Source organism: Temnothorax americanus, unplaced genomic scaffold (genome assembly GCF_048541705.1).
Source record: "Temnothorax americanus isolate GAGA-0224 unplaced genomic scaffold, ASM4854170v1 Scaffold26, whole genome shotgun sequence".
Lineage (NCBI taxonomy): Eukaryota > Metazoa > Arthropoda > Insecta > Hymenoptera > Formicidae > Temnothorax > Temnothorax americanus.
The window spans coordinates 1,232,916-1,250,630 of record NW_027509401.1 but is presented as its reverse complement, the minus strand read 5'-3'; the positions used below and the strand labels follow the sequence as shown (position 1 = coordinate 1,250,630).

Here is a 17,715-nt window from a genome sequence, read left to right as displayed (position 1 = left end):
GCGACTTTACGTTGACAGCTGGCGCATCCGTTCCGTTTATAGTTGCCTTCGCTTGACAGGTATGCGTGTATCGTCTTAACGCGTCGGCATTGTTATTTTCGTACTACGGTGCCGTGAAACACGAGAGTCGTAGGGGATACGCATGTCTCATCGTTTAGTGTTTGCATTGGCCGACGCATATAATGATTCATGTAAAAAAACTTTATAGTTATATGTAATGGCAAACCTCAAAAGTGACCCGTAATTTATAAATCCATCGAGTATATAACAATGGCCTTCTAAAAGAGCGAATACAAGAAATATTTTCTCTTCCTTATATTTAATGCGCGAAGCAGGACGATGTATTTTTGCTCTTTTCAAAAGTCCAACAATCTAAAAAATAAAAGATTTTAAGAGTTCGACAATCTAAAGATTAAAGGGTACAAAATAGCGAATACTAAATAAAAGAATAAAAAATTTAAGAACTCACGAATTCAAAAAGCTAAAGATTTATAAATTCACATTTTTTTTGTTTCGATAATTTTATATAGATTGATTGTAGGGGAGAAAAGAAGAGTCGCTTGGAAAGAAAATCATAATTGAGGTTTAGTAAAAATAATACTTCTTATATCAGCCTGTCAACGGTCCCGTTGGAAGTATAATAATCTGTTTCTAGCAAGCTTTTCTCAAGCGATTGAAGCGCGAAGACAAATAAACAGAGCTGAGATGAATCAACCACTTTGCCTTGCGCATAGTACCATAAATCCATAAAAATCTGTTACGCGTATCTTAAAGAGTGTCGACTTTAAAATTGAATCTATAGCGTTATTTTTCACTAATTTTATAAAATTATTTTATAATATGTTTATTTTATATTTCGTTTTTATTGCTGTTACATTTAACATGAAAACTCTTGGTATTTTCGCCACATATTTATTATTGATAAACGCAGCTATCTGTTTCTCATCCCAATTTAATGTCACACAAAATGTACCATACTATCTTTAACATCAAATGTGACAAAAAAAATATATAAGGATACATTCGTGTGTTGCGTAGACTCTTTTATAATCTCAAAATATGCCCTTTTTGGCATGTAGACTTTTTTAAAGCACGGATGAATTGTCATTTGTCTCTGTAACATATTAACAAGAGTTCCGATTTTATTTGCGGTTACAATGCAAGGCGGAGCACGAAATTGTACCGATGCGTACGATTAGGACGAGAACGAGTCTAACAAGGCCGACGAGATCACGCGAAACCCAGGGTTAAAGCACTGCAATGCTCTCCTGCGCGTATGCGCTACATGCACCGAGGATATCGCGCACATAATCACGCTTCTATCCTGTCGCAAAATATAGCGTCACACGATATACTGATTAACCCGAAAACGCGATCACCCATAATTCGCGATGTAAACCTCGATGCCCCCGAGACTTGTTGCGTGTCTTTGGGTCGGGTGATATTCCCCCCTCCCCCTTTAGATCTATGAATCTTCTCTAACATATATATTCGGATATCTATTACAGTCCTCAAATTTTATTTCTTTTATTAAAGTCCTCGATTGTTCCTTGAATCTTTCAGTGTTAATTTTATATTTCTTTTGAAAGTCACAAAAGTCGCCTTGAGCGGTTTTTTAACAACAGTAATAAATCTTTATTTTCTTAATAAGGCAGAACTATTGACATTACGTTATTACAAAAAAGAGACTCAAATTCTCGGACATATTTACTATTAAATTGCTCATCAGCCTTTATCTGCACGTTAAATGCGAATTTATTAGTTTCGTATGCGGCTAAAAATACTTGTTGCAAACGAAGTGTTACGTGTCGCTGTTCTAAAATTAACAAAATATCGTAGCCTAAAGAAGATAATTTTTTATAAAGCAGTCGTAAACGCGACCGGTTGCGCGGAATGCTTTGAGAAAATCGGGCAAAGCCCTCTGTAGAATAACAAGGGGAAATGCGCGCATACCCCCGTGTGAACGCACGGTCGCATGCATCACCGCTACTGTCGCTGCCGCTACCACTTTTCGATGAATCGATTCCGATCCACGAAGCATGAAAAAATGTGCTTGGCAAAAAATGATGAAATAAAAGAAGAAAAAGAGAACGGCGACGGGAGATATAGACGAGAAAAGTGGAAAAACGACGCCGGCTTCGAAAATGTTGGTGAAGCTGCTTGCAGTGTTTGCATGCGTTTATTGACTTCCCCCTCGCAAATATTTGCGACGATATCACCCGTTATTCTTCGTTCGATCGTTAGATCGACCGACTTTGCGAAATCTTGAGAAAAATAAATTTTGATAACATTTTTAAAGCTCCAATATGATGTGTTTTGTCTGAACATCTTTTCGTTCACATCCTGAAGAGAAAAATTTATAGAAATTTCAAGTTTTCTTGCAAGCTTCAATTTTTGAATTTTTAAATTTCGATATATATATTGCTAGATTCTTAGATTCGTTTTATTATATTCTCCGAATTTTTTTAAGACGTAGTAAATTTTTAGATTTTAATACATATATGGATATGATATATTTTCGAATAAACGAATTACTAATTCTTTTGTGTGTATTCTTTATGTGCAGGGAATTAAATTTGACGGGGTCCGCATTAGTGGTTCGCGCGGAATCGAATGAGATCTCCTTGACGAATTTGAAGATATCGTCGAACAAAGTCGGAGACAGTCGCGAGAGGACTCGGAGATATGATTTCGATTACTGCTTCGATTCTTCGGATCCTGAAGCGAAGAATTACGCCACTCAAACGACAATCTACGAGACACTAGGACAATCCATCCTGAATGCTATGTTCTCCGGGTATAATTCTTGCCTGGTGGCTTATGGACAGAGCGCGTCGGGCAAAACCTACACCATGATGGGCACGAAGGTGTATAATTATGCCGTTGTTTTATTACAATTTTCAGCTGAATTATTCGGACTCGACTTACCGTTGGAATTTTATGAACGATCCACCGCACATTTAATTTCAACATTTTTGTTTGCATAGACATAATACAAACTGCTCACGCGATGCATTAACATAATTTTAAACATTTTTATTAATTTTATACTTTAAATGCGCTTTATATATATACATAATAAATTTATTTGACGTAGATTCTCCATAATCGGACGTATGAATAATTGAGCGTTTTGAGCGTAGCTTGTTTTGACTTTGTAATGAGACACGTTATGAAACACAAATATGTGCATTAAACAATAAATTATAAATATATATATCATAAACTATTATGAAACATTATATAGCGTATCTTAACGAAATATTATTAATATCAATTTTTGTTATAATGCCTAATGTGTTTAATTAAAATAACGGATTAAAAAATCCGATTATATTAAACAGTAGAAAAAAGAAAACTTCTCGATTGTCTTATTGTATTAAAAAAGTTATCTACATTAACAAAATAAATTATATCAATATAAAATAAATCGGTTTCTAATATATTTAAGAAATTTGTATCAAAGTTTCAACCGTAGAGAGATGCCCTATATACGAAAAAAAATTGCATTTGCGATTTCAAGCATGTCCTCATCGCCCACTAAAATACATTTTGCATTTTATGTCTATTTTATCAATGTTATTTTCGTGCAGCAGCATTGCAGAACTCTTTTGCCGTCCGAATAAATCGGCGATGATGTGTTTACGGGTCAACGTGCAATGTGCAAATTGTTTCGATTTATCTCGTAATAAATTTGATTGGCACTTTATTTTCATTTTTGTGGCGCATAATAGACCTCCTCCACGTCCCGTTTTGTCGATATACCGGCGGTATTATTTTCAAAAGCAAAGCGCGTACCGTACCTGCGCGAGTCGAGAATTATCTTAGATTTGTCTCGCGTTTTTACATCGCAAAATGTTTTTTTTTAATTTTCCGCGCACAATGCGGCAGAGAGGGTGCTATTTGCTTTTATTCCGAATAGCATTCTGTTGTCATCAGCGTTGTACTCGCTGACGTTTTTGCAATACCCGCGAAAATATCCGTACAAAACGCGTACATACCGGGATCCAAAAGTTTCAGCTCGCAGATATAACAATGAATTCATTTCGAGACACTTTGTCAATTTCTTAACGCAAAGATCGAATAGATAATTAATTTTCCTATCCCTTTGAGATTTCCTTCAATGATTCGCAATTTTCTCATTTGCATTTTGCAATTCGCAAATCTGCAAAACAACGCGGAGTTTTTAATGAAGATGTGCTTGGTACATATGAAATATTGATAATAAAATACTAGTGGCTTATTACTGACAAATATCTGTTGAATTAACAAACTGTTAAATTGCTATATTTTCCACAATTCTGATTTTATTAAACATGCGCGAATTAAAACATTGTGCGTAGAAAACCATATAAAAATGCCAATATATATCATGCATAAAAAGTTGACAAATGTTAAAATAATATTTAACAAAAATTAACTGTTTTATTGTTTGACTAAATTAAAAGCCTTCTGTACGTTTAATTTTTCACGTAATGGTTTATAACATATTTTGCATTTTTGTGAATATTTCGATCTTTTCAAATTTGCTGATATCAGATATTCTCATATATTTTATTATAATATATTAGTTCAATATTTAAATAAAAATATTCTTTATACACAATTTTTATATTTATTTTGATATTATATTTATTATTTTAATTAATAGGTCGTTATAAACTTTTCTGACTTTCTCTTAATAATTATAACGCTTTTCACAATTTTTATTGTTCCATCATTAATTATTAGAACTTTAAATAATTAAAATGGTTATTTACTCCAGAATACCGTTCCCCATTTTCATATTCCTGAACTCGGATCTCGTATACATATATATTATATAATCGTCGTTTTATCTTCCAATATTAATTTCTTTTTAAAAACACCAAATGTCATAAAATAATTTGAATATCGACGAATTTTTACGTTTTGGAAAATAAAGATCCTTCATTTCATGTGCGCCCCATACAATATGATTATTACATTGATTTACTTTTACTCATTTAAAATCTCTCTTACCTATATCATGTTGACAAATGAAGTGATATCGGCGGGATGAATTTCCCGAGGAATATTTAGTTTCCATCAGCTCAAGCGCTCTCGTATAACAGTCTCGCGAAACTAGATGTTTTGCATTCCGCATAAACTGGCCGATGCATATTTAGAGTTCAAATAGCATCGACCTGATTACCCGTTGCTTTCCTTTTCCCACTTCGTATCTTCTCCTCCCCCGCAGTCAATCCCATTCGTGAAATTATTATATCGCATCGCTCTAATTGGCCGACGAGAGAGAAGGAGAACTCGCGTTGCCGGATCGAATCGACGTTCCGTTTCTCGTCCCGAAAATTTCAAACAGTAAATTGAAACTGTTTTTGCGGAATAGCGTTTAATTAAATTGTATGGCGGCCTCCGCCGGCATATTCGCGCGCGCGGTCGGGAGATGCATCCGGGTGCGAGGGGATGCATGGCGCAGGGGTGAAAAGGTGGATGGCGAAGAACGAGAGTGGGTGAGCAGACTTTTAAAAGCGCAGCACGTGTTGCGGCTGTACAGCGCACTCGTTTGTCGGGTTTCAATTATAAAAGGGACGCTTCGAGCGCTGGTTAATAATGCATCAAATTTCGAAATTGACAAGACTCCCCCTCGTTAAGATGTCGCGCGCTGTTTCCGGTTTGAATAGACTTTATTGACCAGGGACTTTCATTCTTTCCACAGAACAAACTCTCTCTCTCTCTCTCTCTCTCTCTGCTTATCCTCCTCTATTTTCAGAAACATTTCAACCATTTCGTATTTACAAAAACGCATACTGCACAGAACTTAATTCGGATAAACTAACTAATCTAGAATTAATATTTTAAATAAATTTTGTCACGAGTTAAATTATTTATTTTAGGTTTTATCATATCTCTTCTATTGTCTATTGTCCTCAGATAACGTTTCGATAACGATAAAAGTTATAATTAAATAGCATCAGATATTTAAGTCTAACGTTTGATATATTATTTGTACGATAATTTTGTCATTATATATAATCCTTTTTATTTTTCCAGGAGGATCCAGGACTAATCCCACGGCTCTGCGAAGGAATCTTCTCAAAAATCGAGCAGGAGAGCGAGCACGAAAGGATCTATCGCGTGACAGTTAGGTAAATGCATCATCCGACAAAAACTTTTTAAACTGTTCCGAAAATAAACACGCACACGAAGTTCTTTAACCATGATTTTGAAAGTAGGTAAATTCTCCCGTTGACACCTCTTGTGCCGTTCGCGTTCGCGCGCAGAAAAACGCAATGTAACCGCATGTTGACTTAATTTAATGCCCGCAGATTGTTGTACTTTATGTTACTTTAACAAACGTCTCAGAAAATAAAATGCATCCTCGACTATTTTAATAAAAATAAATTACGTAACGTTAGATAATATCATATTTCTTCATTATTATCATGAAAGTTGTATAATAATCCTCAATAACCTGATACTGCGGCTAACGCGATAAGAACGTCGACGAAAATTGCAAACCCTCCTCGATACAATCGACAGGAAACTTTCCGATCGCCACTTAAGATGCTAGAAGTACTCCGATACTTTGTACTAAGTACTCAGGAAGATACTTGCAAATCGCGTTGCACGTGCCTTATTTCCTCTCGCCACCGGAATTTCGCCGCACCTTACTACAGGCTCGATAAAATCTGCTTACATTCTTTTATTTTCCTTGCCACCGGTCGGCTACGGCGTTTCCGGATTTTCCTGAATATATTAATCCTTTTCCAACAATCCTTTTTTATGAACTTCTTTATATTTTTCTCAATTCAGCAAATTTCAACGCAAAATTATAAATTGCATATAATAATATGTAAAATCTGCATCTTTTTATATAAAGAATAAAAGACTTTAACAATATCATCGACTTTCGACAAAACAGAGAAAAAATTTAAAAGAATTCCTTATGTATCAAATCACGACTTTAATCCTGTATTAATATTGACTTATATTAAAAAGAATATGTGTAAAATCGATTCAAGTATATTGTTCTCCTTGGTCGAATATTTAATTATGCATAAACGTTCATATATTAATGATTGAAAAAGAATATCTAATATTTTACATATACGCATATATTAATATATGATATAATTGATAAAAACTGCAGTATAATGTTGTTGGTGATTAACATTCATGTAAGACACAATATTGTCGCTGTTAGTACATTTTGCAGAATGGTGTTTCAATTTAATCACGCTGGAAGTCGAACAGATAGCCTTCGGAACACCGATAACCGTGTCCGCCTTGATAACTGTGGGAAAATCAACACCCTCACGTGGTGCCCTTTGCTCGCAAACACCACGCGAATACACGTACGCGAAATGTGTGGATACAGGATGATCGAAAAGTCACGAAACTGAATTATATACGCGGTACCGTACATGCGGCAGTTATTCACAAAAATGTATTTTTAAAAACCACTATTAACTGTTATTACGGATATTTCGTCGCATGGCAAATCAAATATAATTTAGTTATCTCGTTTTTTACTAGCACTGCATTGTCAAAATAAAAAAAAAAATTATAGTTTACAGTTGCGCACGAAACTACATATAAATAATTTTATGTTTTTATTTTTTATATTACAGTGCTTTTTACAGAACGTGCGTAAAGATTATTCGCGCTGTTTCTCATAAAACACTAGCAGGATTAAAATATGTTGCGATATTTAAAAACCGCGACAACTATACGACAATGGAATATTTGATAGTGCGTGATATGACACGTGCAATATTAAAATAATGCTAAAATCACCGTGACAACTGTAGGTTGCATATAACTTGTCGATCATTCCGTTGACTATCAAATACTTTGGCGTCGGCAAAAACATTGATGGCTTTCGGTCAAGGCCCGTCAATCGGCGTGCTTTTATCTGTTACTATCGATAGCTTCAAGTTCGTTCCTTTCGTGTCAGCGATTACGACGTCGTTTCGCGTCTAATCACCACCGCGAATTACAAGCTTCTGCTTCGTATTACGCGCCAGCACCAGCGAAAATCCTCCCGTGTAATAATGAAAAATTGATACTGCATCGAAACGCTGTGTGCCATGGATTGCAAGAGTCGTTTCGCCGATCTATCGTCGTCGGCATGCGGATTTACTATTTATTCCGTTTTAATCGCTTTTGCATCGTTGTTTCATCTATCGAAATAGTTCCAACTCGCGGGAACAAATCGCTCGCGATAATTGCCAATCGACAAAAAATTCGCCGAGACGCACCGTGCAGAATTCGTGACGCGAATAAATGGATAGTCCGACTTCGCGTATTTTTGGCAGTAGTTAAACGCGACGCTACATGAAATCGAGGATTAGTTCGGGAAAAGCTGTAACTTGCGTTGGCATAAATTCAATTCCGGAATCATTGATCGCACATCGTTGTGAACACATCGAAAAGACAAACTTTACGATATAAGTTGTAGCACGAAGCTTTCGAGTTTTCCAGGTGCATGCTCGTTGAATTCAATGAGTAGAACGCTATAGAATTAGGAAAGAGTTAAACATTGTGCAAATCTCAGTATTTTAAATTTAAGCATCGGAAAATCTTAAAATTCAGAGGACTCATAGATCTGAGGTGTTCTAAATATCTTCTAAACATTTAAAAGATCTATCTTTAAGTTCCTGCATTATATAATTTTAAAATGTAAATATCTAAAAATAGAGACGTAAACAGCGCGCATGCTAGAGAATCCAATCATTTACAGTTTCTGTAACTAACAATCGCAACCTTATAATAAACTTGTTTCACGATGACTCAAAAAAATTTAGAAAGGAAAATACTATGAGTTAAGTGCAGGGTTGCGGTGGGCGGTGGAAGGGAGAGACGATAGACGTAGAGTCGAGTTTGCGAGTCGCGAGGCTTGCAAGCGTCGGTCTGTTGGCCTGGATGTGTCTTGCAAGCTCAGTGCCCCGTGACTCGCAATCCCAGACGGACGCAATCTCACTGTAGCTCGGTAAGAATGCACCTTAAACGTCGAATGCACTGTCGAATTTCTTGCGTTTTTCTGCAATGTTTCACGCATTTTGACCGTGATTGAAAAACATGACGAACATAGCATCTTTGGATCCTTCACCTTCCGACGCGTTCTTAACATGATAGACATTTGGATACTGCGCGGTCCTCGGATCCCAAAAACTCTCACATTGAATTGAATCCACGAATCGGCAGAATTTTTACACTTATTCACAGTATTGACATCTTTTTTAGAGCATTTAAAAGTTACTTAATTTCAAAACTTTTAACTTCTTGAACCTTTCTCAATCGCATTTATGTTGCTTCGTTTCTTCTTTCGCGCGACTCGCGGAATGAAGGGATAGTAGCCCGCGAGGTATAATTGCGGTTGCTTCGGTATCTTTCTTTTTTTTTTTTTTAATCTATAATGTACAAAATTGTTCTTTCATCTCATATTTCATAAAGCAGGAAGTTTCTCGCCTAGATTATAGGTATAATATTAAGTGCAATACAAGCATTTTGTTTGTAATAATAATGTTCATAATAATTTTATGATTCGATATGCAAATTATCAAATACTTAGAAAAATAAATAATAGAACATTACGGCATAGCGATACTTTTCGAAATCACATAAAAAATAAATCGTTTCATTATTATTTGCCATTATTACTCGCGTATAATTTCACAAATAAATTTGAACGGGTTCTCGCTCACGTTCAAAATTAATATCTCTCTTTCCCTCGACAATTAAGCGAAGCATTTTATTGTGCGTATCAACGATCGGTTAGCGGGATAAAGTAAATGATAAATGCTCGGTAACGAATATGATCGAAAAAATATTTAAAAGTATTCTCTTTTCTATTTTAATTTTCCCTCTTGATGAAATAATAATAATTCTCTCAAAGTAGACTTTCTACATATGGAGGAGTAAAAAACACACATTTTTTTAAATATTCGACTTACACCACTGTAGTTTTTACCCCTCCAAATAGTGCTAAATAAATACGTATAATAATATGTATAATAATAGATGTAGTAAGTAATATAAAAGTGTAAAACAGTAGTAGTCTGATGCATATGTTGCAGGCAATAACGAATCACGCTAGGGAAAAATTCATAACGATTACCTGTTAAAAGAAAGGCATCTTTTCGGCATCGATTACACATAGACTGATATTGATTCAGTGTGAAAAAGCGAAATCAGTCGCGCGTTTCGCGTTTTGAGGCCGATAGAATCGGCCCATCAGGGGCCGGACGTAAAATCGTTAAGTGGGTCGAGCAAGAAAGTTCGTTCGAGGCATTTCTACTTGCCGCCGTCGACTGTTTAGGGATAAATTAAATTCAGCGAGGCAAGCGACGGGAGATAGACACGTTGCAAAAACTTTGGCGCTCGCGTTTCCTATTGAGCGAAATGCTTTTCACTAGGCAATGATCGGATCAGAATGTTGTTCTTGAAAAATAAAGAAAGCGTTTTTAAATCACTTTTCAACGTGTCATCGCATTGTCGCAAAAATAAATTGTCCACCACACTGCGTGCATCCCGAGTAAGAATTACGCGTGCTAGTCTAAACGCGGAACTTGTCGAAACTTATGCATATAAATTTCGTAGACATTTATTCGATAGGAAAAAGTTGGCGTAAAAATATTCCTCGTGAATCCCCATATTGTTTCTTGCTACAACGTTGTATCGCGACGATCAAAAATGCTGGCCCCGATATTTCATCGGAATTAATCGTCGCGATAATGGACTGTTCGACACGCGTCGTGTGTAAAATGCGCGGCGCCTCGTAATTGCGATCGATATATCGGCCGTGCGCTTGTGAAAAATCGGGGACGCGGCGAGTTTCCGACTTGAAAAAAAGCCGGAAGTCATCACGAAATATCGCGTCGCGAATTAAATGTGTGTTAACAGCAACACGGCGCTGCTCGGTAATCGATCCCGACGCGGATTCATCATTGAAACGCGCATCTATAATCGATGGACGCATTAACCCACTCGAGTCAGCTGCCCAATGTACCCGTCAAGCGTGATTGATCGGATATAAAGCTTCATCCGTAATCATCAAACAATACAGCCCAAGTGAAACGCATCGCGAGTGTAACTGATGGATGAGAAGTAATGTTGTTGTAGCGATCTGCGCGCGCGGATGTTAATGCTATAAAATATATACTAAAATTAAAGATGAGATCTGTGAGCAGCCGTTAAATCATAAGTTGACGCAATTAGTGAAAAAAGGGTATAATATAGAGATAGCTATTACGTTCACGTTACTTACCTCTAACTTGAAAACTACATACCGATACCTTCATATATTAACAACAGTAGGATCAGTCTTTATTCAGTCTTTTGTGTCAAATGTACTAATATCAAAATAATAAGTATAATATCTATTCTATTTTAGTGTACAGTGTTAATTATGCTAATACAATATAAAAATATCAACACATTATTTGTATCTTCTACTCAATTCACGCGTAACACTCATCTTTCACCAAGAACAAATGTATACATGTTACACATGTTAAATTCTATTTTTCATTTTTTTATATCGAACTTTGGAAAGTCTTTTCTGTCTGGCTGTTTCGGAACGAGAAAAAATGCAGCTACGAGAAAGAATTTCGCGATGTTATTTCGCCCGTATTGGCGAAAGGATACGATTCGGCTTTGCAGCAGCCTGTATCGTCGGATATTAGCGGCGATGGCGCGGTATCACGGTGGTATGATCTCGTGAATCCGAACGATAAAACGCGATGGCGTTTTCCACATAGGCACATTCTCGCGCGATCGGGCATACGTATACATACACGCGAAACAGATACTAAAGTCCGTGGTCTGACGAGGCGCAGAAGGTGTTGCACGCAACGCGTATAAATAAGCAGCTGTCCCGATATCCATATCTGTATGCATGAAATTTTCGAGAGGGAAACGTTCGAATTATCTACCTATGGTCTCCGTACGCGGCCAGCAAAACTATCAAACGCGGAATGAATCCAAAAATCACAGTAATATCCCTAAGTTGTCTAATATATTATATTTTATATCATTTAATTTGATTTTATATCATTTATAATATAAAATTCAAAATTTATATATTTTCGGAACTAGGGATAAAGAGCTTCATAATTAAGAATTTGCTTCTACGTGTATCAGAGCTTTTTAATGCTGATATATATTACGGAAGTTATTACATAAGTTTTGACATTCTAAGATCTTCGAATCTTATACGTACGATTTTCTCGCGAGGATAAATTTTCAGACTATTACATCTGATTATATATAAAATGCTGTAACTTATTTCTTCTTCAAATCCTGAGATCTACACGCCGCGGTTCTTCGGATTCTCATATACTTGCTTTGACTCTGAGAGATCGCAAACAGAATAACGTTTCGCAGACGTATTAAAATACTGTTGGTTATGGTATTTGTTTGCGAAATATGGGTACACCAATTGATACAAGAGCCGGAAATTTTCGTAATTTATATCTACGAAATTTTATATTTATAACTTAATTTTAGATCTCAAAAGATTTTTATTTTGGACATGTAAAATCGTCGAATTTGAAACTAATATTGAACCCTTGTGATCTCATATAACGGGGCCAACCGATGTGTCCTGCGAGAATGACGAGCTTGACGTGCCGTGAAATGATACGGCGCTGAATATTGGTCTACCCTAAAGGAAGATCGCAGGACCTTCCATTGATACGCGAGACCGAATTTCACGGTTCCCGACAACACGCACGGATATGTGCTGTCGTCCATACCAAAATTCAAGACGATGCGCTTGATCTCGAGAGCTGTCGATAAATAAAATTCGATCGCGTGAATTACTATGCGCTGAATCGATCACAAATTTTACCCTTGTGATATGTTTTGTTGTAAAAAGATTGGGATGAATAGCTTAAATAAAACACAAAGAAAGAAAAATAAAAGAAGGAAAAGGAATTTAAGGAAAAGAGAAAAAGACAAAACGCTATCGTATTTGGAATGTTAATTAATTAACATTATTCTTGCTCCAGTGATATACGTGTTTTAGAATCGAAGAGAGCTTGAAATAAGATAAAGTCAAACGTGATAATTAGATAGTACTCGCTAAAAAAATTAACTGTATATTTTATATTTTATTTAAGCGACATGCTGAATAAAACTGTAAGATCAACCTTGCTAGATGCGAAACAAATGTGTACATTTATCAGTAACTTACAACTCATTCGCGCTCGCTCGAGGAACTAATTAACTACTTTCCGTGAGGGGTAGGCTTTTCCAAGCGGCGATCAGATCGTTTTATCTATATACAAGCACGCGTTTCGCGCATTCGTACTTTCATTATCACGTACGTGAATGCTTACACAGACAAATGTAATAAATGAATATGCGGGCAACGTAGCGAATGTACCGAAGTGCACCCGCGAAAGGGGTAGGAGTTCGATACACATGTTTTGTTGCGCAATTAATTATATCTATTAGCGAATCGTGCTCGCGTCAATAAACGCCGATCGAGCGCAGGTATAATTAAATTCACGAGCTAACAACAATACTACCTCTGACGCGTGCCTAAACATCGATACGTTATAACGTACTAATATCGTCCGGAAATTGTCACCTGGCCTGTCATCGGTTTCGGGATCCCGCGTGTTTTCCCAGTACAGGAAATTTGTCTCGCGACATATCAGAAGCTTGTATTCTGTCCTATCTATTCTGTTAAATAAACTTTCGTTCAATAAAAATTTATTTCAACGTTTTTATTTCATTTACTTTCTCGTCGTCTATTTTTAAATTTGTACAGAACATATGTATAGTTTTCTTTTCTATATCTCGGACAAACGTTATTACAAGAGTTGGTTGTAATTTGATCAAGCTAAAGAAAAGGCTATTTGTATAGGCAAATTTGGGCAAGGCAAATGCTAAAGACGAAGATTACATCGCAGTTTTACATATTGTTAAAGAGAACATTCAAAATGACGGTAATTTTCAATCGATCCGGTAATTTTAAATTAAATTGAACCTAGCTGAAAATTAATAATGCAAACACTAATGCAAACTTCTATCCTTCATACATTTATAATGTCTAGCATTATAATACGTCACGAAATTTCAGGTTTCTAATATCATTTTAGATGAGCTTGTTTTTTCAGTAATGTATTGTATACCAATCTCTCTTGGTAACGAAGCAAAATATCCTGAAAAAATTAATTAACAAGATATATATCTTTTTCCCATACATACCACGCGTGGACAGTATGAACATTATATTTTCTATGTTCCTACAATAATGTATGTCCAACGACAAACTCGCGTTGGAAACATGCACTGTTTAAAAAATAATAATGTTCGTTGCACATGACTGATGTAAAATACGAATTGAATAGAATGTTACCTTTTAGATTACATGCAAGCGATATATCACATCGTAAAACTTGAGTGTGTGTTTTACTTTTAATTATAAATATGAAAAGGGACTATTTAAAAATTGTCTACTGGTAACTTTTAATTAATGTGAATATTGTATATGTTATATAATATTTTACATTGTATCAATTTTCTCGCTAAGAACGCCTCAGCCACAAATTCATTCTATATAAAAATCTATTTCAGATTACTTTTTATCTTGCATAAAGCAATTTTTACACAAAATGTATTATATTTTTCAAAAATTAACGAAAAATTTTACAAAAAAGATTGGTTCGGAAAAAATTGTACAATATCAGATAAAAGTCATTATTAAACACACACGTGTACACACACATTCTGTTGAGTTACTGCGATGCAATCACGAAGGTTTATATTATACAACAAAGAAAAAATTTTTCCAGATGCTCTACCAAAAACATCAACAGAATTTTCATCTGATCGTAGAGATGGCAAAACTTTGTGAAAGTTTCCTAATATGCAGTTTTCTATGTTTACGTGGGTATGTGTGCGTGCGTGTATGTGTGTCCGTCCGTTCCTCGGGTGGAGCGGTGCATGCGCTAAATGATGGCCCTCGGCAAATAGAGACGGCCGAATGCCGATCGAATTGAATTTGCGATTCAGTCGCGATCGCGTAATGACCAGGGCGGTAATCGAAAACGCGCTCGGGGTCAAATTAAAGCTCCGTTGAGTGAAAGAGGGCTGAAGAAAGATCGAAGGCACACAGAGGGTGAACTCTATCGATCAATCAGCCATAAGTAATGCAGAGCTTTTGATGGCTTATACCGTTTCATTGCGGGCGGAAAGAGCCGACCAGCATGCTATCACATGGAATGCGACTTTAGTCGCATTAAACGCCAATGCCTAATGACGATAATTGTTGATCGATGGTGCACTCGACGGATTGTTTTGGTCCCGCGAGGATAACTCAGGCATTACGTACATTGGTTTGCCGAATGATTAGGACCGATCGTATCAACGTTAATTACCTATATTGTCCCCGTATAAAAAAAATCAGCAAATTTTATAAATCAATATCTATTATCCGCAGATATTTTGCCTGTTACTGGGTTATATAATCTAAAAAAGGAGCAAAAGAATAAAAGTTTAGTATAAAAGAATGAAAGATTAATATCATGCACGAGTTTTGGCTGCTTCCAGCGATACCAGCTGCGCTGAATATAACAATCAAATATAATTATGCCCCGCAAATGTATGTTAAAAGTATTTCGTTACAACGATCGTAACGCAAAGCCGCGTGATATTTGCGTTTATTCCTCGATTACTGCTGTGTTATTGATAACATGTAAAATTTCTCGCATTTGCATTGTAAATGTATGAACAGAGTTATTTTCTGTGTCCGCGAGCTATACCTATAAAAGAAATAATTAAACGGATTCACATTGTATAAGGCATTATACGTGACTCGCCATATACTATTCTGATTTATTTCAATTGGCTCGTTACATCTTCAAAGTAGCAAACTGTTTATATTATTATTTGCTCTTTTATATGCGTGTTGGACATGACTCTTTTCATACTTTTCTCTGATTTAAACGCTAGAAATAAATCATCAAGTACGCCATAAAAATATACCTGAACGTGTTTTTCACAAAAATAAATATTACTAAAATGCATTAATTTTAATTAGATAAATAATTAAAGACTCAACGCTGATTATACACCCTCTCGGTTTACCTTCACTTTTCATCCAACAAAATTAAATTAAACATTTAGCTATTTTCCTAAAAAGTTTTCTATCAAAAATATGTTGTGCCCAAATTCGGCGTGCCACTTTATACGACTAATACGAACGCAAATAGAGCATACAGGAAACGTTGACCCAGGTCAGTTAACCCCGAGAGATCCCTTTGCAGCCTTTTACACATAGGGCTATCGAGGGTGATCGGAAGTGTCTTTATCGCAAGCATATACTGCTCGTTGAAGCTTATAACTTGCACCTTTATCATTCTCACCGCTCGAAGCCGGAAGCCCTTTGTCTCTTTGTCTTCCCTTGCCTTTCTCTTCGTTTGCTCACCGACGAAGCGATGCGTAAATCGTATTTTTAAAGCTAGATTGTTGCTCCCAAAAATATCTTTTTTTTGTTCGTTAAAAAATGATTATCTGGTTTCTCTTATTAGAAGACTTAGTTTTTTACATATTTTGTCCATACATTTTTGGCAAGCATAATATTAATTTATTAAACAAGTTCTCAATCTGGATTATTAGAAAATAAATGCCAAATTTGCCAAATATATGCCAAATTTTCTATAAATTTTTAAGAAGCTTGTCATTAAAAAAGCTAGAAAATTGTTAAGAAATATTATTTTAATTACTTTACTTTTTATAATAAAGAAATTCTATTGCACACAGGTAATACCTAGGTAAAAACACGCCCAGTATTTTTCTCCTAATAACGCTAGAATCAAAAAGTAAAAAGCAAGGATTGCATCGCGCGACAAGCAGATCGTTTAATACGATTCCTTAATTTTCTCGCGATCGACATTACCCGTTTTCCAGGCATTGAGGCTGCAGGATCGATTCTTATTCCAATAGCGTAATATTCGTCAGGCACGAGAGAATCGGCCGCGTTACACGGCACAGCGCCGGCTTTCGTTTACGCGCGAAAACGCCGAAAACTAGCTGCCCCTCGTCTCATTTTCAGTGCTCAGGCGGCAGGGGGAGACGGAGGATACTCGAAAAGTTTAAGGCTCGTAATAAATGGCTCTCGGCGCCCCTCGTCCGCCAGGGCCCGGCGCGCCCGGATATCATTAATTAACAGTAATTAACGCGCGCGCCGACCCCCTTCGCCGAAGTTTCCGCCGACAGTCGCGCGTCTTGTCGATGAGGGATGAAATCCGCACGCGAACTGTTCCGATGAGTTTGGCGAGCTATGTATCGAGGAATATTGTCGATGAACTGAAATCATTTATAACGGCTGAACCGGGATACATATTTCAACATTTGGTATAATATCGCGTTCAGTAAAATAATACGTCATATTTTATGATGCAAGACAAACTAATGGTCGCAGGACAATTATTATGCACATAGACACAAATGTGTGTGTGTGTGTTTACTTAAACATAAAAATATATTTTACGCTCGATCAATGTCAATGAGAAGTAATAGGCATGGGAGGTAGATCGTCCTGTTAAAGTAAACTAAGCAACGACATGGTTGTTCTGAATGTTCAACGAAATTGGACGTCATCGATTAGCGATAATTCAATATGGGACATTAATTTTCATCAACTATCGGATATCGAACTTTACTACAATGTTGTACGGTCCTCAGATATTCTCGAAGGAGCCTGCACCGCATCGATTTTCC

General features: G+C 36.3%; 1 protein-coding gene across 3 annotated transcripts in view; it reads left to right on the top strand.

Moving 5' to 3' along the window:
- The window catches only part of LOC143899201 (uncharacterized), a 35,046-nt gene that overhangs the window by 3,202 nt on the left and 14,129 nt on the right, over nt 1-17,715 (top strand). For all 3 annotated transcript variants that reach the window (XM_077409278.1, XM_077409279.1, XM_077409277.1), the window contains 2 exons: nt 2,567-2,867; nt 6,031-6,125. In XM_077409278.1, coding sequence (XP_077265404.1) covers nt 2,567-2,867; nt 6,031-6,125 — 396 coding nt within the window. The remainder of the gene's footprint in view (nt 1-2,566; nt 2,868-6,030; nt 6,126-17,715) is intronic.